This window comes from Syngnathus scovelli, chromosome 3 (genome assembly GCF_024217435.2).
Source record: "Syngnathus scovelli strain Florida chromosome 3, RoL_Ssco_1.2, whole genome shotgun sequence".
Classification (NCBI taxonomy): domain Eukaryota; kingdom Metazoa; phylum Chordata; class Actinopteri; order Syngnathiformes; family Syngnathidae; genus Syngnathus; species Syngnathus scovelli.
Genome location: NC_090849.1, coordinates 14936027 through 14962367, shown reverse-complemented (window position 1 = coordinate 14962367; position 26341 = coordinate 14936027). Strand labels below are relative to the sequence as shown.

Here is a 26341-nt window from a genome sequence, read left to right as displayed (position 1 = left end):
GCTTAATCAAACACCAGAACCAGATGACTGAGCTGTGGTTGACCTGCTGAATCATTGCACACACAGCATGGAAAAAATATTTCAGGCATTCATCTTCATCCCAGTCCAAATCACTTCCATAACATATTGTTATTGCTACTTCTACGCTACAATTCCTGCACTTTAATGAGTTTTTTCAATCTTGAGTTCATACAGTGTATTTAGGGGGATTTGTATTCCTGAGAAACTCAAAATTCAACAATCTAATAGAGAGGATTCATGCTTCAGGTACGTATCTGCTAGAGTACATCTTTGTATCTAGAGGGAATGAACACATATTACAAGATGGAGATTTCTAAACCTGTTTCCATTTGCACCTAGTGAGCCTGCTGGATTACTATACTTTTCTCTCACTCATACACCCCCTCCTCCGTTCTCCCTCCTGCTCTCTTCCTGATGTCATTGTTTCCTGCCTGCTAGATGCTGAGACTCCACTCACGACACCAAGCCAACAGCTCTATGCACATGACCACAAATAAACGTATTAAAAGTGAAAATAGGACATCAGAACGCTAGCAGCGTCGCTCGTTCACGTATTTAGATTGTTTGAGTTCAGTCCTTTCAAAGTAAGGACGGTTGTTATTCAAGGAGTGTTAATGCCCAATTTGAAATACTTGGATGATGATTTGCTTGGTCTACATTCGTGCTAGTTTTCATTTTATCGCTGGCCGCAGCTCATTGTTTAGCTCGGCGAGAGCAAACTGCTATTTTCTGTAATCTGTTCCAATATAGAGTGTCTACAGTATCTTAAACCCACACTTGAGACTAAATTGGAGCTAAAGGAGATAAAATATGTTTTAGAAATATTATGTGCAGCTATATTTTTTTAAGTCTCTATTTCTACAAAAAGGAAAACATTTTCAAGATAAATAGCACAATATAGTATGTACTACTATCTGCCTCATTCTTCTCGGCCAAAGTCATAACTCCAAAATACCTTATCTTTCATCACAATATCGAATAGTATGAACAGAGTATTTTTGTACATTTGTCTCTGTCCAAGTTCCAATTTTTTAAACAAGCACAGCTGTTTAACACTCAGAGTGACTCAGTCAAGCTGAAATCATTTAGAAGTCATACTTTTTGAATTAACATTCATTGGCAGATGCTTATTTTCTTCCCATTTCCTGCAGCAGGGCACAAGAACATGGTTTTCTTTAATTAGTCTTTTAAATGTGACTTTTTTTAAAATCACTCTATCTGTTGTAGCTCACGGGTCGCACGCATGAGCATTTTTTGCGTCCATCTTCACTTCCTACATATAAGTTCCAATTAATTTTCTTCACTGAGAATTGCCACATACAGTCAAGTCTCATTGGCGGGTGTGACAGACAGAATTTGAGTAGTGAGATGAGCTGGAGAATGTAGGCAAAGAAAGCAACACCATTTCAAATGTTCTAATCCTTTTTTGGGCTGCAACACCTCCCAAGTGTGGTAAGAGTCGACATGGCCTCTTGGGTGGGAGAGAGTGACAGAGACCAGACATCCATTTCCAAATGTAGTGAAAAAATAATTCAACCCTGTGTCTGTTTTCATTTACTATAAATCCCTGCTCTGATGTTTGGTAATTTATGGTTTTGTGAAAATACACACGCAATCCCTGTAGTCCCACTAATACCCCCCCCCCACCCCCCACCCAAAAAAAAAGGAATTCAGTGACGGGGAGTCTCATCTGCACTTGCTGATGGCTCTCCACTGGAGTGAAACAAGACGTTCATCCTGCTACTTTCTGTGCTAAATGCACCAGTGTGCAGTAAGCTTTTATTTTACCTGGCCTCCCTCAACCACCTTCTGCGCGGGTGAGCCTCGCACCTGTTGCGACACGTCCAGCAGGTTACGGCGATCCTCCTCCCTCTCGCTGTTTTTTTTTCCAGCTGACCGGAGCAGGGCAGTTTTGAAACGAAGCTTTTCATTTGACTGAATGTCCGCTTTGCTGTCTATCTCTCGGGTGTCTCTGTTTAAGCCACCTCCTTCCCTCCCCGCTATCCCTACCCCCATCCCACTCCACTTCTGTCAAGCCCAGTCTGAGTCTGGTTGACTCTGGGGCTCCACACAGGAAGGAAGGCTCAAATATAAAACTTGCTGGATAAACTGCTAAAGATAAAGCTGCGGATTAAAGAAGCTCCAAAGAAAATTAAAAGGATTCTCCAATAGGAAGAGCTGCAGGCATGAAAAGCCAGACTGTGCTCCTGTCTGCGGCGCTGCTGGCCCTCTGTTGCCTGCTGACCCCCAGACAAGGGGAGAGCGCTGGGGGGATTGTGTCCCTGATGCACCCTGAAGGAGACAAGCAAGAAGGGGATCTTCTTCAGGATGAGCCTCAAAATAGTGAAGGGCAAGTGGAGAGCATCAGCAGCGAGGCCACAGTAGAGGCAGGTCAGTAACATTTGAAAGTAGATCCAGTGGTACTGCACAAGGGGCAGTAGGGGCAGTGCCCCACCAGATCCAGCAGATGGCATTCATTTTCATTGAATGTGTATTTTATAATTCCCTCACTTTTATGATCCCTTTGCAAAATTTATGTGTAACGTTTGTCTTGCATGTGTCAAACTGACTTTCCTCCACTTTGCCATTCAAACAATCTAGTGGGCGTGGCTGACATATGCGCGTGGCTGACATATGCCAATTTTGGCATTACTTGAAAAGTGAGCAATTGGAATTCTGCCCAGCAACAAGTACTGACTCAAAAGTATGACATGACCAGCAAAAAATACCTGAGGGACTACCCTGAGCAATTATATTGATCTACGATGCTGTGTATAAAAAGTGTCATGAATTGCACGCTTCATAAAATAGAGTATTTGTTTTCATTAAACTAAAACTTGAACAGATTAATCGAAATTTCATCCTGATTATTTATAAAAACATTATCACTACTGCTTTGACTACTTTGAAGCACAAAGACAAGTAAGAGCAATGCATTCCAATGCTTCTGCTGCTTTTTACTCAGCATGTTTAAACACTCAGGACATATGAGTCAAAGAAGAGACGAGCCTCACATGTAATACACATCAGGCCCAAGTAGCTGCTTAATGCCTCCCACTAATGGCTGTACCTTTCAGTGGGGAAGATGTCGCAGAGGTGCTGGTGATGTATTTATTGTTAAACTGGTGGGATTTGTGTGACTGAAACTGTGTGGCTCATGGAAAGAAAGTTTTTCCATGGAAGTGTCTGAGAGCAGCATGTAGTCTCTGGCCTGAAGGAAATACTGATGAACTTCTGCTGAGCTCTGAATTAGTTTAGCTGTCTAGACTATGGTTTTCCAACCTTGATTGAGACGAGGCACATACATTTCAAAATTCTCACAGCATAATCCCCTCCAAAAAAGTAATTCTGAAATAATAGTGATTTGGTCTTAATTTATTCAGATTCTGCAGTCATTTAATATTAATGCCTGTCACTATAAAATGGATGTATAATATATATATATATATAAAATGCCAGATTTTTGAACGAGATTATGTTTATTAATTATTTCAAAACTTTTTTTTCACCATTACTGTGACCTATAACATATGGTTGCTGTTTTCAAATTTTCCAAACGTTCGTAAGAATATACCTCCCACCTTTAAATGTGCCACAGATTACCCCCCACACACACACACACACACACATTCACACACAGTAGGCTTTTCCTGTCATTATCCCCACCCCATCTACCAGAAGCCTAACAGTTTTCTGCTAACACTGACTCTTTTTTTGAAACCGTTCAAAATTCCCTCCACCTTGTCTAATGCCCGAGTTCCCATTGCAAAAAACAAAACACCATGCTTCACTATCGGAATGGTATTCTTTTGGTTAGGGGAAGTGTCGTGTGAGGATAATCCTACAAGAACATCTGAAATTGATTTGGGATTATACCAAAAGCACTTTAAACGGTGGCAGGTGGGTGTGCTGAGTCCCTTAACACGAGTTTGAATGTTGTTGGTTCATTTAGAATACAAAGTGATCCCATGTATTATCGGGTGTGCATACTTGTGCAAATGATTTGAGTTATATATGTTTTTCCCCTCTTGGAGAGAGAAAGGGCACGTTTTAAAATATTTATGTAATTTATTACAACAAAAATCTGACATCTGAACAAAGATATTTAGACATTTTACATCCACTTGATGTCAAATAAATTAATAAAGGTTGGCAAATACTGCACCAAGACACCCCCTCACAGAAATTTTATAAGATGCAGAAAATAAATCACTCAATGCATAAGCTCACAAATAATTAGCTAAAGAGGGCATTTAAAGGTTTACATTTATTGTTGGGCAATACCAGATTATTTTTAAATCCCTAAATTTTCATACATTCATATCTTCAGGTAATTTTGGCAGAGTGAGAAGAGCACCGCAGGAGGGCAAAAAGAAGAAAAAGGACAAGAAAAAGAACAAAGAGCCAAAAGATCCCAATGCCACCAAGAAACCCAAAGAGAAGAAAGGGAGGAAGAAGGACAGACAAACAACAACAACAACGCTTCCACCCACCACAACAGGTCAGGCTCGGAGCCAGGTTTGTACCGAGACGTATGTAAATGAGAAGTTGTTGACTTTGTGTCTATGTCCCACCTTCAGCTATCCCAACAGAACCGCCCACAGAACCTGAGCCTTACACCGACTACGCCTACCCTGACATTGGTAAATTGCTCATTTCATCATCAGCAATGACATCCCTCAACACTTATTTTCAAACTTTCAACTAAGGGTGGCATCGGCACCGATATGGGTACTCACCCATCCCTAAATTCGGCTAAAGTCTAACTTTTTTTTTACTACATATTCCAAACCAATTAGTAGTTTAACCATTCAAATTAATGTAATCTATCAGCATGTTATTAAAAAGTAGCATAAAATAAAGGGATCTGTAAAATGATTGGGTCTCTTTGTGTTTTGTTCCTGTCAGACAATGACTACTGGAAGCCAGAAGATGACTACTGGGAGGCTGATCCCACTCCATCCAGGCCAGCCTCGGAGGTCACCGATTTTCCATACGATTACTGGAAACCAGAAGAGGAAGATCCAGAGGCTCCAGTGACAGAGGATGATTTTGACTGGGAACCAGTGAAGAAAGACCCGCCTGCTCCAGTGACAGAGGATGATTTTGACTGGGAACCAGTGAAGAAAGACCCGCCTGCTCCAGTGACAGAGGATGATTTTGACTGGGAACCAGTGAAGAAAGACCCGCCTCCCCCAGTGACAGACACAGACAAAGAATACTGGAAACAAGAAGAAAAAGTCCCCTCCCCACCAGTGACGGACCCAGAAGAAGAATATTGGAAACCAGAAGAGAAAGACCCCTCTCCACCAGTGACGGACCCTGAAGAAGAATACTGGAAACCAGAAGAGAAAGAACCTCCAGTAACGGGCACAGATGAAGACTACTGGAAACCAGATGAAAACGATCCATCTCCGACTGAGACCGATGACTATGAAATCTTCTGGAAAGAGGTGGACCCAACACCCGCCGGCCCAAAGGTGGATGAGAAGACTAGGACAGATGACATTGATTACTGGGATTCCACATGTATGTCTGCTTCTTTCTTTCTTCTTTATTCGTCACTTCCAAGGAATATAGTGTGTGTGGACGGAGAGTAAACAAAATGGTGGAAGAAAAAAACCTTCAAATTCAGGCCAATGCTTTGGGCATGTTAGGGTAGAATCGGATATAAGGGGCATGTCAGTTTATTTAAGACCATCTTCAACAACACTATAATAGGAAATAGATGGAGATTTTGCCTGACTGGTTTCCACACGTGAAAACTGACTGACTGCCAAACTATTTACAGAGAAACAGAAGCATCTTGCACATGCAAGTTTATTTTGACGATGCACCCAGTGACAAGGAGATGAATGTGAAAGGTTACACCTGGTCAAACTCGTGACATTCATCATCCTTGACAGTGAGCCCCAAAAGAAGAGAACTTTGATGAAGCAAGTCTTTTAAGTGGGGCTGAGGTAAAAAAGTTGTCTCGGTTAAAGTTAAACCTGTTTTGGCTCAGTCTTTTGTAATCTCGAGTGTGACGACAAGGATCGAAAGAGTGTCTATGTGCGAGTAGGTTATGTGTGATGCATGTGTGCCCCTTATAAGTTCAGTTCTTTTTATATAACTGTTACGCTATTAACTGCGATAAATGATTTAAGAGTAAGTTAAAACTTCAGCAGGACTTTTTCCATATATAAAACTGAGCTCTTACTATGACCAAGTGCACTGTATAGGATGGTAACTCAAATATGCTAAAGTATTTGGGGAAAAAATGGTAGTAATGCTATTAAATCCCTCACAGATTTAATAGCGCAAGTAAAGTAAACAAGGAGGAATCAAGGACTTTGTCATTAGGCTTTTTTTAGTTGTTGGATTTCTGATTTCATCTTTTCTTGCTGCAGTCGCGGTGCCAGAAAAAGCTCCACTCCCAGATGGTGAAGAAGTCAGCCCCGAGATCAAAGTCGAAACTCTCCCAGGTAGCTGCTGACACTCAAACATTCCAAAGAGGTGAAACGACCACTTGTCGATCAGCATGGGATGAACACTCAAGGAGTCGAGGCCCTCGACTCTGGACTGGCCGTGGAGATAGAGTCGATATTGCCTCTGTCTGAGTTGTAGGGTTGAAAACTTTGAGTAATAATGACTAATTCAACACATGAGAATAACATTAAAGTGAGGCTGTCCTACTTTTCAGACAGGAGGGGGTGGTTCGTGGTTGCATGCCTCACAGACCAAATTTTCCATAGTGGTTTTTTTTTCAATCTTGAGGTCTGATCAAAACTTTGTTATCATTCCTATAAATTTAAAGGGAAGATTGAACTATTAAACGACAGTGTTTATATTCATCCAAATTGAGAACAGTTGTTGTGGTTGACGGGTTGAGACGTTCTATAAATCACAGAAATGGAGTCATCCCAAGAAATGTGAAACAATTTCATGTTTGTTTATCTTTTCTGTAGAAGAGACGACAAATACTCCACCCTTTGAGGAGAATTGGTACGATGAATACGACGAATACGGAATGAGTACGTCCCCCCCCCCCCCCACACACACACACACTGACTTTCCATGACCAATAAGTGCTTCATACGAAGCACTGTCTGGACAGTGACTTTCCAAATAACTCTTGGCTTAAACATAAGCTTTTTCTCCAATTGGTGAATCCTAATGGCATACACAGAGATGCAATGGTTCAATAAAGCTCAATTATCCTCCATTTTCAATTTTTTTGCAGGGAAAAAGGAAGGTGAAACTGATGACAAATGGATGGAGAAGGAAAGAGAGCGAGCACGAAAAGAAAGGGAGAGAGAAGAGAGAGGTAGGACTCCAACTTTTCTTCTTTTTGTTATTTATTTAACAGCATCATGCCAGACGATTTGACATATGATACTGTGCTTGCCAGAGTGAACATGGCCTGTGACCCAAGTGCAAAAGTAATAGCAGATAACAGCATGGTCCCTCCCACTAGATCACGTTCCCCTCATAAGCGAATACAGATGTGATTTGCCACTATGTAGATGGACTTTTTTGCATTTAACCAAAAAGGTTTTCCCCCATAATTTGTTACATGACTTCAGTGGATCGAGCTTAGTAGCGATGGCATTGCTAAAATATTGTTCATTTGGTGATAAAGGCGTCAAAATTGGTAAAGTCGCTGCTTATCATATTTGAAATGACTCCAGAGTGGGGGTCACTGCAAGTTTAGATTGGTAATTGGTAATAATTTCTACGAGGCATTTTAAAGTGGAAAAAGTTTATTATAATGTAGCTGAATGGAACACTGACCTTGAACCTTGAGCAATACAGTCAGCTCTCACATAAACAGTCTTTCCTTTTTATTTGATTTGATTTTTTTATTCTTTTTAAAGAAACACATTCTGTCACGACTCGTCTCTGGTTGCTTTACACTGAGTGCTAAAAGTCCCTATGATCGTGAGCAGCAGGGGGGGGGGCCCCATTTCAACCCCTTACACTGAGTGCCAAGCAGGGAAGAAATGGGTACCATTGTTATAGTCACTGGTATGACTCGGCAGGGGTTTGAACCCACTACCTCCCAATCTCAGGGCGGACACTCTCCTCTTAGGCCACTGAGCTGGTAAACACTGGTATCGTAGTATAACACTTATAGTCGTTTTTAAATAACGTGTGTATATACGCCTAAATATTGTTATCCAATATATCTACTGCAATTTCACATTAGATTGCTGGTTTGAAATTTGCTTTTAATATTATTATTTTTAATAAACATTTATGTTAAAACTTGTCTGGCGTCTTATTCCTTGTTTTTATATTCGCCAATTAAAACATAAAAATCAGGCTTTTGGTTAACTGCTTTATATGACAATGTGTGTAGGTACACTACACGAGGTTATAAAAAAAAAGAGAATAAATAAAGGGATAATTGCACAACAAAAACATTTCCTCGCACCTGGGATCGAACCAAGCACTTGCCGAGCAAGAGCCTGAGTCACTAACCAGTGGGCTATTTCGACTTGCACTGTTTTGTACGAGCGATGTGTATTCCAGTTCTTTTAAGTGAACTGAATCGACGGTTCACTCAAAATATTTGTTCACCATTGTGAATCGCTACTTTCTTATTTATTTATTTTATAATTTTTTTTACCTCGTGTAGTGTACCAAAATAGCCCATAATTATCTGCCTAAATAATTGTGACTAATTTAAAACTATTCTACTTGTTAATACCTACAAAATAACATATTCTAACCGGAGATTGCATTGACTTAATTTTCACATGGTCCTTGTTTACATTTTACATTTGACACTGACAGCTGTCAAGTACCACGTTAGGGCTCTTCTTGTGTAAGTTTTATTTGTTATGGGTTTTCTTTTGTAAGTTTAACTTTGGGTACTTCGAAAGTGTCATTTTAAATTGTACTTTGCTAGGTGTTCGTGTACACAACGTGTTGTGATGGCATCTAGTCGCTTGTGAGCTGCTCCATAAAACCATACATGTTCCATACATTGAGAGCAAGGCTTCCATAGGGTAGTGGTTAGTGCTCTGGGCTTCCAACCCAGCGACCCGGGTTCGAATCTCAGTGGTACCAAAAGTATTTTATCATAGAAAATTTGCAACACAGTTGCTCGTGTAACCATATAACCATACACTTCCTTAGAACTAGGGTTAGGTTTTAAGTTATGATTAGAGCTAGAATTAGGTTGAGAGTTAGGATTAGGGTTAGGGTTAGAGCTAGGGTTAGGGTTTGAGCTAGGGTTAGGTTTAGAGCTAGGCTTAGAGCTAGGTTTAGGGGTTAGGGGTTAGGGTTAGGTTTAGAGCTAGGGTTAGGGTTAGAGCTAAGGTTGGAGTTAGGGCTAGGGTTAGGGCTAGGGTTAGGGCTAGGGTTAGGGTAGGGTTAGGGTTAGAGCTAGGGTTAGGGCTAGGGTTAGGGTTAGAGCTAGGGTTAGGGTAGGGTTAGAGCTTGAGTTAGGGTTAGGGTTAGAGCTAGGGTTAGGGTTAGAGCGAGGGTTGGGGTTAGGGCTAGGGTTAGGGTAGGGTTAGGGTTAGAGCTTGAGTTAGGGTTAGGGTTAGAGCTAGGGTTGGGGTTAGGGCTAGGCTTAGGTTAGAGCTAGGGGTAGGGTAGGGTTAGAGCTAGGGTTAGAGCTAGGGTTAGAGCTAGAGCTAGGGTTAGGGTTAGAGCTAGGGTTAGGGTTAGAGCTAGGATTAGGGTTAGAGCTAGGGTTAGGGTAGGGTTAGGGTTAGAGCTTGAGTTAGGTTTAGGGTTAGAGCTAGGGTTAGCGCTAGGGTTAGGGTAAGAGCTATGGTTAGAGTTAGAGTTAGTGTTAGGGTTAGAGCTAGGGTTAGAGCTAGGGTTAGGGTTAGAGCTAGGGTTAGGGTAGGGTTAGAGCTTGAGTTAGGGTTAGGGTTAGGGTTAGAGCTAAGGTTGGAGTTAGGGCTAGGGCTAGGGTTAGGGCTAGGGTTAGGGCTAGGGTTAGGGTAGGGTTAGGGTTAGAGCTAGGGTTAGGGCTAGGGTTAGGGTTAGAGCTAGGGTTAGGGTAGGGTTAGAGCTTGAGTTAGGGTTAGGGTTAGAGCTAGGGTTAGGGTTAGAGCGAGGGTTGGGGTTAGGGCTAGGGTTAGGGTAGGGTTAGGGTTAGAGCTTGAGTTAGGGTTAGGGTTAGAGCTAGGGTTGGGGTTAGGGCTAGGCTTAGGGTTAGAGCTAGGGGTAGGGTAGGGTTAGAGCTAGGGTTAGAGCTAGGGTTAGAGCTAGAGCTAGGGTTAGGGTTAGAGCTAGGGTTAGGGTTAGAGCTAGGATTAGGGTTAGAGCTAGGGTTAGGGTAGGGTTAGGGTTAGAGCTTGAGTTAGGTTTAGGGTTAGAGCTAGGGTTAGCGCTAGGGTTAGGGTAAGAGCTATGGTTAGAGTTAGAGTTAGTGTTAGGGTTAGAGCTAGGGTTAGAGCTAGGGTTAGGGTTAGAGCTAGGGTTAGGGTAGGGTTAGAGCTTGAGTTAGGGTTAGGGTTAGAGCTAGGGTTAGGGTTAGAGCGAGGGTTGGGGTTAGGGCTAGGGTTAGGGTAGGGTTAGGGTTAGAGCTTGAGTTAGGGTAGGGTTAGGGTTAGAGCTTGAGTTAGGGTTAGGGTTAGAGCTAGGGTTAGAGCTAGGGTTAGAGCTAGGTTTAGGGTTAGAGCTAGGGTTAGCGCTAAGGTTAGGGTTAGAGCTAGGGTTAGGGTTAGGGTTGGGGTTAGGGTTGGGGTTAGAGTTAGTGCGAGGGTTAGGGTTAGAGCTAGGGTTAGCGTTAGAGCTAGGGTTAGGGTTAGAATTAGAGTGAGGGTTAGGGTTAGAGCTAGGGTTAGGGTTAGAGTTAGAGCTAGGGTTAGGGTTAGAGTTAGTGTGAGGGTTAGGGTTAGAGCTAGGGTTAGGGTTAGAGCTAGGGTTAGGGTTAGAATTAGAGTGAGGGTTAGGGTTAGAGCTAGGGTTAGGGTTAGAGCTAGGGTTAGGGTAAGAGCTAGGGTTAGGGTTAGAGGTAGGATTAGGGTTAGAGCTTGAGCTAGGGTTATGGTTGGGGTTAGAGCTAGGGTTAGAGTTAGGGTTAGAGCTAGGGTTAGGGTTAGAGCTAAGGTTAGGGCTAGGGTTAGAGGTAGGATTAAGGTTAGGGTTAGAGCTAGGGTTAGGGTTAGGGTTAGGGTTAGAGCTAGGGTTAGGGTTAGAGCTAGGGTTAGGGTTAGAGCTAGGGTTAGAACTAGGGTTAGGGTTAGGGTTGGGGTTAGAGTTAGAGCTAGGGTTAGGGTTAGAGTTAGTGTGAGGGTTAGGGTTAGAGCTAGGGTTAGGGTTAGAGCTAGGCTTAGGGTTAGAGTTAGAGCTAGGGTTAGGGTTAGATTTAGTGCGAGGGTTAGGGTTAGAGCTAGGGTTAGCGTTAGAGCTAGGGTTAGGGTTAGAATTAGAGTGAGGGTTAGGGTTAGAGCTAGGGTTAGGGTTAGAGTTAGGCTTAGGGTTAGAGTTAGGCTTAGGGTTAGAGTTAGTGCGAGGGTTAGAGTTAGAGCGAGGGTTAGGGGTAGAGCTAGGGTTAGAGCTAGGGTTAGAATTAGAGTGAGGGTTAGAGCTAGGGTTAGGGTTCGAGCTAGGCTTAGGGTTAGAGCTAGGGTTAAAGCTGTTTTTTTTTTTTTTTTTTTTTTTTTCAAAAAAAAAACCTACCATACACGGTAGTTTTTTTTAAACTACCATTTATGGTAGTTTTTTTTTATTAATGGTAACGCTTTTTTTTAAACTATGTATGGTAGTTTCTTTTTTTTTCAAAAATAAAGCGTTTTCATTTTTTTTCAAAAAAAAAAAAACTACCATACATTGTAGTTTTTTTTCCCCCAAAAAAACAACTACCATACATGGTAGTTTAAAAAAAACGAAAAAAAGCGTTACCACTATTTTAACAAAAAAACTACCATACATGGTAGTTTTTTTTAACTACCATGTATGGTAGATTCTTTTTTTTTTTTCAAAAATAAAGCGTTTTCATTTAAAAAAAAAAAGCGTTACCACTTTTTTTTAAATTACTATCATACATGGTAGTTTTTTTCAAAAAAAAAACCCACCATACATGGTAGTTTAAAAAAAAAACTACCATTTTTTTTTAAAAAGCGTTACCATTTAAAAAAAAAACTACCATACATGGTAGTTTTTTTTGAAAAAAAACGAACACCACCTAACCCTAGTTCTAACCCTAACCCCAGCTTTAAACCTAAACCTAGCTCTAACCCTAACCGCAGCTCTAACCCTAACACTAGCTCTAACCCTAGCTCAAACCCTAACCCTAGCTCAAACCCTAACCCTAGCTCAAACCCTAACCCAAGCTCTAACCCTAGCCCTAACACTAACCCAAGCTCTAACCCTAACCCTAGCTCTAACCCCAACCCTAGCCCTAGCTCTAACCCTAACCCTAGCTCAAACCCTAACCCTAGCTCTAACCCTAACCCTAGCTCTAACCCTAGCTCTAACCCTAGCTCTAACCCTAATCCTTTCTCTAACCCTAACCCTAGCTCTAACCCTAGCTCTAACCCTAACCCTAGCTCTAACCCTAACCCTAGCTCAAACCCTGACCCTAGCTCTAATCCTAACCCAAGCTCTAACTCTAACCCTAGCTCTAACCCCAAGCCTAGCTCTAACCCTAACCCTCACTCTAATTCTAACCCTAACCCTGGCTCTAACCCTAACCCCAACCCTAACTGTAACCCTAGCTCTAACCCTAACCCAAGCTCTAACCCTAACCCTAGCTCTAACCCTAACCCTAGCTCAAACCCTGACCCTAGCTCTAACCCTAACCCAAGCTCTAACTCTAACCCTAGCTCTAACCCCAAGCCTAGCTCTAACCCTAGCTCTAACCCTAACCCTCACTCTAATTCTAACCCTAACCCTAGCTCTAACCCTAACCCCAACCCTAACTCTAACCCTAGCTCTAACCCTAACCCAAGCTCTAACCCTAACCCTAGCTCTAACCCTAACCCTAGCTCTAACCCTAGCTCTAACCCTAGCCCTAACCCTAATCCTTTCTCTAACCCTAACCCTAGCTCTAACCCTAACCCTAGCTCAAACTCTGACCCTAGCTCTAACCCTAACCCAAGCTCTAACTCTAACCCTAAGCCTAGCACTAACCCTAGCCCTAGCTCAAGCCCTAGCTCGAACCCTAACCCTAGCTCAAACCCTAACCCTAGCTCTAACCCTAGCCCCAACCCTAGCTCTAACCCAAGCTCTAACCCTAACCCTACCCTAGCTCTAACCCTAACCCCAACCCTAACTCTAACCCTAGCTCTAACCCTAACCCAAGCTCTAACCCTAACCCTAGCTCTAACCCTAGCTCTAACCCTAGCTCTAACCTTAGCCCTAACCCTAATCCTTTCTCTAACCCTAGCTCTAACCCTAACCCTAGCTCAAACCCTGACCCTAGCTCTAACCCTAACCCTAGCACTAACCCTAGCCCTAGCTCAAGCCCTAGCTCGAACCCTAACCCTAGCTCAAACCCTAACCCTAGCTCTAACCCTAGCCCCAACCCTAGCTCTAACCCTTTCTCTAACCCTAACCCTAGCTCTAACCCTAACCCTAGCTCAAACTCTGACCCTAGCTCTAACCCTAACCCAAGCTCTAACTCTAACCCTAAGCCTAGCACTAACCCTAGCCCTAGCTCAAGCCCTAGCTCGAACCCTAACCCTAGCTCAAACCCTAACCCTAGCTCTAACCCTAGCCCCAACCCTAGCTCTAACCCAAGCTCTAACCCTAACCCTACCCTAGCTCTAACCCTAACCCCAACCCTAACTCTAACCCTAGCTCTAACCCTAACCCAAGCTCTAACCCTAACCCTAGCTCTAACCCTAGCTCTAACCCTAGCTCTAACCTTAGCCCTAACCCTAATCCTTTCTCTAACCCTAGCTCTAACCCTAACCCTAGCTCAAACCCTGACCCTAGCTCTAACCCTAACCCTAGCACTAACCCTAGCCCTAGCTCAAGCCCTAGCTCGAACCCTAACCCTAGCTCAAACCCTAACCCTAGCTCTAACCCTAGCCCCAACCCTAGCTCTAACCCTAACCCTACCCTAGCTCTAACCCTAACCCAAGCTCTAACCCTAGCTCTAACCCTAGCTCTAACCCTAACCCAAGCTCAAACCCTAACCCTAGCCCAAACCCTAACCCTAGCTCTAACCCTAGCCCCAACCCAAGCTCTAACCTTACCCTAGTTCTAACCCTAACCCAAGCTCTAACCCTAACCCTAGGTCTTACCCTAGTTCTAACCCTAACCCAAGCTCTAACCCTGACCCAAGATCTAACCCTCACTCTAATTCTAACCCTAGCTCTAACCCCAGCTCTAACCTTAACCCAAGGTCTAACCCTAACCCTTGCCCTAGCTCTAACCCTAGCTCAAACCCTGACCCTAGCTCTAACTCTTACCCTAAGCCTAGCTCTAACCATTGCCCTAGCTCAAACCCTAACCCTAGCTCTAACCCTAGCCCCAACTCTAGCTCTAACCCTAACCCTAGCTCTAAGATTCGAACCTGGGTCGCTGGGGTGAAAGCCCAGAGCACTAACCACTACCCTATGGAAGCCTTGCTCTCAATGCATGGAACATGTATGGTTTTATGGTTACACGAGCAACTGTGTTGCAAATTTTCTATGATAAAATTTTTTAGGTCTCACTGAGATTCGAACCTGGGTCGCTGGGGTGAAAGCCCAGAGCACTAACCACTACCCTATGGAAGCCTTGCTCTCAGTGCATGGGACATATATGGTTTTATGGTTACACGAGCAACTGTGTTGCAAATTTTCAACGATAAAATTTTTTTGTTTCCCACTGAGATTCGAACCTGGGTCGCTGGGTGGGGGGGGGAAGCCCAGAGTACTGACCACTACCCTATGGAAGCCTTACTCTCAGTGCATGGAACATATCTGCTTTTATGGTTGCACGAGCGGAATAGCCGACTAGTGACTCGAGCTCTTGCTCGGTAAGATTATTTATTCATTTATTTATTTTAAACCTTGTGTAGTGTACCTATTGAAGGTGTACCTACACATATTGTCATATAAAGCATGATTAAGCTGATTTTTATGTTTTAATTGGCGAATAAAGAAACAAGGAATAAAACACCGGACAAGTTTTAACATAAATGTTTATTAAAAATAATATTAAAAGCAAATTTCAAACCAGCAATCTAATGTGAAATTGCAGTAGATATATTGGATAACAATATTTAGGCGTATATAGGTATACACGTTATTTAAAAACGACTATAAGTGTTATACTACGATACAAGTGTTTACCAGCTCAGTGGCCTAAGAGGAGAGTGTCCGCCCTGAGATTGGGAGGTTGTGGGTTCAAACCCCTGCCGAGTCATACCAGTGACTATAACAATGATACCCATTTCTTCCCTGCTTGGCACTCAGTGTAAGGGGTTGAAATGGGGCCCCCCCCCCCCTGCTGCTCACGATCATAGGGACTTTTAGCACGCAGTGTAAAGCAACCAGAGATGAGTTGTGACAGAATGTGTTTCTTTAAAAACAATAAAAAAATAAAATAAAATAAAAAGGAAAGACAAGTTAAAATCAGTAAGACTTACCAAAATAGAGGGATCTGAAAAATCTCAGTTTAAAATGCAATTCTAATTTTAGATTTAGTTTGACCAGCAAAACAACTGCTCTTTTCTCCTCATGAAGACTTTTGGCTCAAGTAATTTCCAAAAACAGTGATGATTCCCCTGATGACTTGTTGGTCGGAGTAGAAAGGGGAGGTTTGGGACCAATTCTGTGGAATTTGTTTTTTTGAGACTGTTTTTCTGACCCCTGCCAGAGAGAGCACAGAAACTGAAGGAGGCCGAGGAGCGAGCCAGGAACAGACCACGTGTCTTCAAAGAACCAAAGAGTAAGTCAAATGCTGTCCACAGTCTGCAAAACATCATGTGAGCTTTCTTTTTTTCCACATACTGTTATGACTATTCATTCTATGCTGTGTGCGCGCCTATGACAGAATGTCCTCCCCTGGGGATGGAGTCCCATCGGATTGAGCCAGACCAGCTTTCCGCCTCCTCGACGTCTCAGTATGATTTTGCACCGCAGAGGGCACGCCTCAACATGCAGGTACACATCAGTCAGCGTGTGCACACAGCACAGGCATCAGTTACCTCCACTCAGGTCTGGAAACACACTTTAGACAATTAAGTGCAGAAAAAGGACTTGTTCAATGAATAACTCAACAAAGACTTTGCAGCAACCTTGTCCCCGTCTCACCGGCTCCAGGGCTCAGATGATGAATATAACTCTCGAGGCGGAGCATGGTGCGCAAACTCAGAAGACAAAGTCCACTGGTTCGAGATTGACGCTCGGATTGATACTGAGTTCACAGGAGTCATAACTCAGGGTCGAGACTCGCAGAATGAGTGAGACACAAAAACATGTGAAAACACTTGCCACTCTCTCCCCACGGGCCTCCTTCACTTCATGGATATCCCTTATGCCATTGCAGGAGTGACTTTGTGACATCATACTTCCTGGCTTTCAGCAATGACAGCAGAGATTGGACACCCATCCATGATGGATATGCTGACTGGGTGAGCTCACCTGACAACTTTCCCAAATCCTACCATTTTATGTATTATTCCACTTCTTTAATCTCATTTTCCTTTTCCTCACTCCAGCTCTTTTTTGGAAATAGTGATAAAGACACTCCAGTCTTAAACCAGCTGGCGGAGCCTGTAGTGGCCCGCTACATTCGAATCATCCCTCAAAGCTGGAATGGCACACTGTGTATGAGACTGGAGATTCTGGGCTGCCCAGTGCCTGGTGGGCATAACACACACACATGCACATATGTACATACATTGCATTCATTTCATTCTCTCCTGCTCACTCAGACCCAGATACTGCCCAGTACAGGCAAAATGAAGTGACTCCAGTAGATTATCTGAAGTTTAAGCATCACAGCTACTCAGAAATGGTTTCAGTGAGTATCTTGTTAAATCAAAGCATCTTTTTCACTATTTGAAACTTGTGATTTAATGATCACCTAATCCTAACCAGGGTGCAGGCCACCTTTGGCCCAAAGTCCGCTGGCCCGTGAACAGGACAAATTGTGTGGAGATTCTATGGCTGGTTTAATGAGTTGTGTGTTGAGAAAAAAAACAGTAGTGTGCCTTTCTATCTGTTTTTCAGCTTATGAAGTCAGTGAATGATGAGTGCCCCCAAATTACCAACATCTACAGCCTGGGCCGTAGCTCCAAGGGACTGGACATCATGGCCATGGTGATCTCAGGCAATCCAACGGAGCATGAAATAGGTAAACATGGCTTGGAGAAAACAGTCTGATGTTAAAAGTTCAAATTGAGGTTTCCAGTAGTTTAAATGGAATTGATTTGGGATTTAACACCAGATTGTGTCATTGATGGACAACTTTAAATCTCTGGCATTCTGTGCAGGAGAGCCGGAGATACGCTACACAGCAGGTCTCCATGGTAACGAGGCAGTGGGCCGGGAAATGATCCTGCTTCTCATGCAATACTTGTGCAAGGAATACAGAGACCGAAACCCCCGAGCTCAACGGCTCGTGGACGGGATACGCATTCACTTGGTGCCCTCACTCAACCCCGACGGACATGAAGAAGCTTTTCAAGCAGTGAGTTAAAAAAATGACTCTAGGAGATGCCTGGGAATGGTGAATGATGGGAATTTTCTCCTTGCTGCAGGGCTCAGAGCTGAGTGGATGGACCACCGGCCACTTTACCAATGATGGCTTTGACATTTTCCAGAACTTTCCAGATCTAAACAGCATTCTGTGGGATGCAGAAGAAAGAGGCATGGTGCCCAAACTATTTCCCAACCACCACGTTGCCATACCCGACAACCTTCTACAAAACAGCACGGTAAGTGTCATGGTTTTCTTCAAAATTGAAGTAATGTATCGGTGGGTGGTCCGTTAGATCCAATAGGTCTTTCTCTGGTGGACTAAACACTATCAGAAGTACTGACCTACATTTATGATCCCAGATTGCTGTTGAAACCAGGGCCATCATCTCTTGGATGGAGAGCCACCCATTTGTGTTGGGGGCAAACTTTCAGGGTGGTGAGTCATTTGTGGCCTACCCATACGACAGCTTATATACCAAAAAGCCTGCTGAGGACGTGCCCCACAGCCGCAAGAAGAGACAGTACGACCTTACGACTCATGGTTGGGCATCATTTTTGTAAACATCCTCTTCATTCAATTTTTTTTTCACACAGGTATGAAGAAGAGGGCTTTGATGTGACCGAGTGGGGACACGGATACCGGGAGGAGCCAGATCAAGACCGGGGAAATGGAGGCTATCCAGATCATGAGTGGAGAGGGCATGGCTATGACCAAGGTCATGGCTACGACCAGGGACACGGTTATGACCACGGGTACGGTCAAGGCTATGACCACAACCAAGGTTATCATGGCCAAGGATATGACCATGGCGAAGGCTATGACCATGGCTACGATCCCAGCTACCACCATGGTTACGACCACAGGGAGGAGGAGGATGACAGGGAGAGAAGTGGCGGCTACCATTATGCAGAGTCTGGGGAAGATCTGCGAGAGATCGCGGATGAATCCCTCTTTAGGTGGTTAGCCGTGTCCTACTCATCCACACATCTGACTATGACACGGAATTATCATGGGTCCTGCCACGGGGACGTCACCGCAGGGGTGCACGGGATCATCAATCGAGCCAAATGGAAGCCGATCACAGGAAGTAAGTAGAGACCAGCAGCTTCGATGGCTGCTGTCTCCACCTTTAACTTATTGTGCAAGCACACAAGATCCAAATTCTAATAATGTCTCTTTCTCCCTCCTCAGGCATGAATGACTTTAGCTATCTGCACACCAACTGCTTGGAGCTGTCCATTTTCCTGGGCTGTGATAAGTTCCCTCATGAGAGCGAGCTGCAGCGAGAGTGGGAGAAGAACCGAGAGGCCATGCTCATCTTCATGGAGCAGGTTGGACATATACACTGTCAACAAACTATTTGGAAGAAATTAATTTCTTAAGTTAACTGTGGTCAGGGCCAGTGAGTTATTCTCTTTTGTTAAAAGCACAGCTCTACATCTGAAAGATTTTAATTTTGTAAGATTTTTCTTGGCTGCAATGCTTCTATTAGATGTATGTGGATGTTAGATGTTTTTTCCACCGAATCAGAGTTCACCAACTAGTATGTGTTGCAAAGGTCATAAGATGTCCAAGGCCTTACTTAAACTAGTATATAGTCATGTCTTTATGTGAGGCTAATTGAACTGTTTTTGTGCATAGGTTCATCGTGGCATTCGAGGTATAGTGAAGGATGAGCAGGGCAACCCACTTGCAAACGCCACCGTGTCTGTAGACGGGATCAACCACGACATCACCACAAGTCAGATCACATTCACAAATCACATATGAGGGCCACATTTGTGGTTGAAGCCAACATTTTTTCCCCATTGTCTCACTGTAGCTTCAACCGGAGATTATTGGCGGCTGCTAAATCCTGGCGAGTACCGTGTAACGGCCAAAGCTGAGGGCTTCTCCTCCTTGACCAAACTTTGTGTGGTGGGATACCAGTCAGGAGCGACCACATGCAGCTTCAACTTGGTCAAGTCCAACTGGGACCGAATCAAACAGGCAAGTCAGCATGCGACAACAGTATGGTACTTTGGCATCAAATGGAAATAATGTATTTTTCCATTTGCCCACAGATTTTGGCTCTCAATGGCAACAAGCCAATCCGCCTGGTCAGCCATGGCAACACTATCGTCCAGCCCCCTGTTATCAACAGCAATGGCCGTGTGGTTAATGGCAATGTTGGGGTCTTACAAAATTCCCGACTCAGCAAGGAACAGTTGAGGAGAGTCAGAATAGCTCGTATTAGACGCCTCCGGCAGCAGAGGTTAATGCGGTTGCAATCGACGACGACGACAACCACTACCCTGCCACCAACAACTACCACAATTCCCACAACGCTTGGGACCACCACACCCTGGTACGACTCATGGTTAATAGAGGAGGGACAATCATCGACACCCGGTGCCTTCACTGACTCCCTGGACTACAATTATGAGTACAAGATTGATGCTTATTAAAGCAAATTCACTGCTTTCACACCTGAGTTACATCAATCCGGAAATCCTCCGCTCAACCAAGCTTTACAGTTCAGTTTATGATGGTTGAATGTTAGTGAACTATATGCTGGAAATATGTCTGTCACATTAATAGCTTGACATCACAGCAACACGGCGATGACTTCAATAGTGTGCCATGCATCATAGATGAGAAAAAAATGGTTCTAAAAATTCACATGTAAAAGTGCCAATTAAATGTACAGTATGTAGTTCATCACAAACACAATATTGCAGAACACCAATTGGTATTGTATGAATGTGTTTTTGTATTTTTACAAAGGAAATGAAACTGAACAGAACTGACAAACTGTACTGCTTGGTGGAAACAAACCTTTGAGTAATCAACGTTCACGTCTGCATTTTAAAATCTTCAATAACTGTATAAAACTTGAAAATATGATTCTTCATTGACAAATGATCTTTTCTGTTTATGATGCATCTTTCTGACACTATATTCAGTCTGTTATTCTTTTTTTTTTATTGCAGTTGCACATTAAAAACAACTTTTTTTAAACTCAAGATGTAATTATTTACAGAATCATCCTCTGTGAAAAAAACACACACTTTACAATAGATGAATGCAGTTCAACTCAGGCAAACCTCACAATAGTGTCCCACTGAATACGTGTGAGCTGACTTCACTACCCTCAGTGGCTGATGTTCAACTCACTGTCGTCGTCGTCACCCGCAGAAAAGGCCGAGAAGCTGATTGGCTCGCATTCAAGAGTACGTAAGTTGACAAGACATGCTGTTTGGGTGCTGTGAAATGTTGGCACAGTCACCAAAAGGATTTCCTGGCCATCAGCACCTGGTGAAGTGAAAGCATTAATCTGAATTTCTAAAGCAATGCAAAGAAGAAGGGGAAAAATACTTATTGTAGCGCTACGTTTGCTGCGTGACGAATGGTAACTTACTTTTCTTGAAAACAAATTACCATTAAAATGAATGAAAATGTAATGTATTGGTTCCAGCCCTACAAAGGTCAAAGTAATCAATATAATACATTAAATAATTTTAATACATTGGGTAGGTAAATTCACCCAAACCTGTTAGGCGCTTTGACCCAAACGTTGGAGCGTTCCCGCTGAAGTAAACATGTGGGCACTCTTCCAAGATGAACGGATCTTTCGTGTAAAACGGGTAACAACCTAACGGACAATCCACAGATATTGCATCAATCAGTCGAGATTATTCTACAAAGTGCAAAAAGCCTGTCGTACCAAGGGTATCGGGAGCTGTAGGAGCAAGGTGTCGCAATCGGAGTGTTTCTTCCAGAATCTCCAGATGACTATTCATGCTGCTGTAGCGCTCAATGTCACTGATATTCTGACCTGAGGTGCCCAGGAACCTGAATGGAAGAAAAAGGTAACTTTCAGAAAATTCATAGGGACTTCTTGCAGCACACAGCCTTACTAAATGTGGTTGATTAAGCAACGCCCAAACCTTTTCAAAGATGCTTTTCATTGGCAGAGTATGCCAGCTAATACAACTCAGACTTTTGGAAAGAGTGAAGAATGATAGGCAAGGTAAGCACCCATTCTAGAGATCAACACATTTTTAGTACATTTTTTAATCACAACTAGATTTATTTTTTGCACCTATATCTTCCTTCATTTTTTTTAATAATAATATAACATTATAGCATACATTCTAGGCTTGTACAAGTGAGATACACCATCAATCAACTTCTCTAAATTCAAGTGTTTTTTTTTTTCTGGATTAGGGTATGAGATGTCAATTCAAGAGTAGGAGGCAGTGATGCATATCATGACAGCCTCCTTGAATGGCTGAAAACAGGTGGATGAGGCTTCATTATCAGCATTTTTAGGAAGAGATATGACTGGTCCAGGGAAGGACGTAGACTGAGCGTTCTTGGATTTGGAGGACAAACATGCAGATGCTTCAAGGATCCTTATCAGAAAAACGTGGTCGGCAAGTTCCGATTCCCCTGACCCCAAAACCGCTGCGTGCACAACAACTCCTTGATTCAAAGTCTAGTCAAAGTCGCATGCCACTTACATCTATCAGGCTGCAGAAGTAAGTAGAATGAGCTGAGCATGACGAAGACGGAGATGGGCAAGCTGGTTAACTTTCTCAGCCATGACACAAGAGTTCATCGTGAGTTCAAGGCAAGAGGAATCCATACAACTTGCCAAGATCAGCAGAGTTTTAATGGCACTCGAACAAGATCATGACGCAAGTTTCAAGTTGCAAATTCAAGTACATACTATATCTAGTTGGTAGGTTCCATTATTTGAGTTAAAATGTTTTATATATTTATACATTAGAGATCCCTCGTTTTTCACAGGAGATGCGTACCAGAACCACCAGCGATAAACGAAATTCCGCAAAGTACAAACGGTATGTACATTATTTGGAAATTTAAACACCATAGTGTTGAAATAGGGTGGCTCAGTGGGACACTGGGTAGCACATCCGCCTCACAGTTAGGAGGGTGCGGGTTCAATTCCACCTCTTGCCCTACCTGTGTGGCGTTTGCATGTTCTCCCCGGGCCCGCGTGGGTTTCCTCCGGGCACTCCGATTTCCTCCCACATCCCAAAAACATGCTTGGTAGGCCGATTGAGCACTCCAAATTGTCCCTCGGTGTGAGTGCGAGTGCAAATGGTTGTTTGTCTCTGTGTGCCCTGCAATTGGCTGGCAACCGGTTCAGGGTGTCCCCCCGCCTACTGCCCGTTGACGGCTGGGATAGGCTCCAGCACACCCGCGACCCCCGTGGGGACTAAGCGGTTCAGAAAATGGATGGATGATAGTGTTGAAATTTCCAACACGTAGTGTTTCTTGTTGGCCGCTAGAGGGCATAGGTGTATTATAAGTTTATGGCCGCTGTACCGACTCCTGGGTAGTGCTTTTTTCCTAACAGTCCGTGTTGCGCGTGGGTGTCCTGCCTCGCTCGTGACAGGCTGGCTGCCGCGCTTCCCACGCTTGTCCCCAGTGACGCACATTGCTCAGAGACACGCCCCGCGTGATCAACGTGTATTTAAAGGCTGTTCTCCCGTCACTTATAAACCCACGAAGTAGCACATTTGTGAAAGGTGAAGTGTGAAGTGGCGAGGGACACCATATACCTTTTTTGGTTCACATTCATCGGTATATAGCTGGGCTTTCTTGCAATATAGCTTTCTGAAAATGATATTTTTTGTACTTTTCAAAGAGCTATTAGAAGTTGAATCATTCTGTCAACCAAAATTGAAAGTGTGTGTATATGCATGCTGTTGTTCCTCACCTCACTCCATCCACAGTGGCCTGGTATGGGTTGGATGCCAACTGCAGTGTGGGGTAGACAGAGGACAAGGGGAACATACAGCGGTGCAGAGGCTGCTGAGGCAGTGTGTAGTTGGTGGGGTCATACTGGCCGGGCATCACATCCACTGGAACAGAAGCCTTGAAGGAGAGGAGAGTAACAAGTTTTTCAGTAGTCAACAAGCAGCTCTAAGTAAAAGAGGGCACGAGGGGGCTGTAGGGAATCTCACCACCAACTGCAGAAGCAGCTCATCCAACAAGCGAATGGCCTCCACGCTGCCAGCTTGAGTCTTTTTGGTCAGGTACTTTGCCTAAACACACAAACAGGAAGTTATATTTAAAACAGCAATTGCTTGACTTAAACCGTTATGTATTAAGACTGACAGAGGAAAACATTATAACCGTCTCGTGACACAGAGAGCGGACCGAGCCTTTTATCACTTAACACTTAGAAAACAGTGTAAAATAAATATATACGTATATATCGCCACCTACAGAACAAAGATGTTAGCGTATGCCTTTGCCACATGCGGGCTACGTGGTGTGCAGCTGCGACTCATGCATGACTCACCTTGGTTGCGGCATCCTTGTCCTGTGTGTTTGGACTGAGGAGGTTTCCCGCCATCAAGACCCTCGATATTGTCGCCGCTCCGCTCTGCTCCCCCTGGTCACCGAGCTGACCTGTTACCATGTCAACCAGCAGTTGTAGGCCCAGCATGCTGTCTGCATGACTACTACCGAGACCCAGCCCTGAGACGAGCAGCAAAAATCTGAAAAGAAAAACAAACACATCAATGGACATTTACAGACCAAAGCAGTATCATCTAAGGCAAGCCAAACGACGTCAGTGTTGTTGCAATGCAAGTCAATGTTTGGAGTCAAAGCTACACCAGTTGCATGCTGCAGGCAACACACAAAAAGTAAATGCAGAATCCCGCACACTGATCAACACGGCTGAATTGCTGAGTAGCATTTCACGTTTATCTTTGTACAGAAGGCTTAAAACTGGATTTGAGTATTTTTTTGAGTGTTTACCTATCAGCATTAAGCGCAGGTCTCAGAGTCTGTGCAGGGAGATCACCTGTGCAGAAGTCCTCCACTGTGAACTTCCCGTCATTCCTCTCAGCTCCATAGACAGCGATAACACTGCCTGCAGAAAAGAGCAATGGATGAGGTACTTGATTCGTTTGTATGACATCGAGCAAAGTGAAACAAAATCCCTCACCTGTGACACACCTATCTCTGTCAATTTTGCCCTCCAGTTTGATCCTCTGCAGCTCATCCTCCAGAATCAGCTCATCATTGTCACTGATGTATTTGACTCGTGGAGGCTGGGGCAATAGGTTGTGCTGGAGACAACAAGATAGAGAAAAATGAGTCATGACAAACAACGACTTGAAGCTCTTTAGATCTGCATCTGGTTTATACATTTCATCCAGAGAGTATTCATTCATTTTGATATTTGCCTTGCTACAAAATGGGATTGTTTAATTAATCTTTTCTTGGGCATGAAAATAAACCTCAAATGAACTTTTTTGGCTGTTATTGTTGGGGTGCTGTGTCCATAATTATCAGGGAGAAATAATTCAATCAATTTTGAAATAAGTGCATAACATAAAATGTGAGGTGCTAGGAATACTACCCAGATGTAGCTAGTGGTGATTTGATGTACGGTAGTGCTAACCTCCTCACTTATCTCTTTTAGGATGGATGGCTGCAAGTCCATACGCTTGAACAAAGTTCCCACAATGCAACACTGTTCACCTGTCTGAAGATCACAGAGTTTCCGGGAAAGCACATTTGATCCTACCAAAAAAAAAAAAAAAAAAAAAAGGGCACTTATTACACTAATCACACTGCATGCATCATAGATGTGATTATCCACTAGTGTGCTCTGAGATATTGTGCAAGTAATGTATCTTGGTTCATCAATCATTTAAATACTCTTCTGCTTCATGACAAATGGTACTTAATTAACTGTGCATCCAGTTTTTGTAATATTTTTGTTTGGTATGTCGTAAGATTATGTTCTAATGTAAACTAATTAAATTGGCTGAACATATATTGAGAAACATTGCAGTGTATGTGCTAGTGCATTCAGTCATGTAACACATACCCCACTTTTGTTGAGCTTTTGCCGTGAGTAAAGGTCTCATCTGCAAGAGTCGCGCTGAATAAATATGAGCATACTGACGACTGAAACTCCGTTCTCCGACTCCAAAGCGCTCCGAGCATGGACTGTAGGCCGTGGAAGCTCTCTCAAACACGGGTGCCAGGTCTTCGGCAGGATGGCACAGAAGAGAGGAGCCGTCTTTCCGCGCGCTCAGGTCGGAGAACATGACGGTTGTCCTAATGAAGTTAAATCGGTGTTAGCAAAGCAATGAGGTTTGCAAACGAAAAAAATAACAGAACGCTTTCGAATGTGACTATTTTCAAGTATGTAACTTGGCATCTCTTACCTTAGTCGTCTTGTAATATAAGACTTAAAAACCAAATCGCGTTAAATTCTGTAGAGACGTTTGTTATTGCTGCGCAAGTTTGCCGCGAAATGCCCGCTCCACTAGAGATGTTTTGTAACTATAGAGATTAATCTCACGTAACCGCCGATGGCTAACTATTCAAATAGGCCTTGTACAACACAATTTCTTCTGGTAAAAAGAAAACCTGAAAAATGTAGCGCTTAAAGTTAGGATGCAGTGTATTTCTACACCAAAACAAATGTCAGTATACATAATTATTGAATAAGTGAATTGTGTTTTTGGAAGGAGTTGTAGACTAAGTAGAGAGTCTTTCCTTAGGAACATTTCTGTTTGGCGTCTTTCCGGTCACTTGTATATTCTCGCGAGACGCGTTAATGAGCAAGAAAAAAAATAAACTCCCATTAGAACGTCGGCATTTGCTAAAAATTAAACCAACGCCTTGATAGTGTGATATAGTGTGAACGTAAAATAATTATTATCAAACAAAATGGTTTTAAAGTGTG

At 43.3% G+C, this 26341-nt stretch overlaps 2 protein-coding genes across 3 annotated transcripts; one reads left to right on the top strand and one right to left on the bottom strand.

Moving 5' to 3' along the window:
• The first annotated feature begins 1746 nt into the window (after positions 1-1746).
• Positions 1747-20610, top strand: aebp1b (AE binding protein 1b). Of its 2 annotated transcripts, none has more exons than XM_049762637.2 (22): positions 1747-2412; positions 4352-4522; positions 4596-4664; positions 4930-5550; positions 6411-6485; positions 6969-7034; positions 7244-7327; positions 15781-15852; positions 15958-16067; positions 16227-16366; positions 16453-16537; positions 16625-16769; positions 16841-16929; positions 17139-17262; positions 17402-17598; positions 17669-17845; positions 17970-18130; positions 18204-18697; positions 18802-18941; positions 19252-19351; positions 19433-19599; positions 19674-20610. In XM_049762637.2, the coding sequence occupies exons 1-22, from the start codon at positions 2208-2210 to the stop codon at positions 20055-20057; spliced, it is 3876 nt and encodes a 1291-aa protein (XP_049618594.1). In that variant the 5' UTR covers positions 1747-2207; the 3' UTR covers positions 20058-20610. The 2 variants fall into 2 exon arrangements, with proteins under 2 accessions (XP_049618594.1, XP_049618595.1); XM_049762638.2 differs by having other exon boundaries at positions 1748-2412; positions 4602-4664.
• On the bottom strand, positions 20551-26272 carry pold2 (polymerase (DNA directed), delta 2, regulatory subunit). Its single transcript, XM_049762639.2, has 11 exons — positions 25818-26272; positions 25475-25707; positions 25043-25164; positions 24584-24707; positions 24394-24508; positions 23930-24128; positions 23589-23669; positions 23342-23499; positions 21317-21444; positions 21143-21244; positions 20551-20904 (listed from the first exon to the last, which is right to left on the bottom strand). The coding sequence occupies exons 2-11, from the start codon at positions 25695-25697 to the stop codon at positions 20744-20746; spliced, it is 1413 nt and encodes a 470-aa protein (XP_049618596.1). The 5' UTR covers positions 25698-25707; positions 25818-26272; the 3' UTR covers positions 20551-20743.
• Positions 26273-26341: the final 69 nt, after the last annotated feature.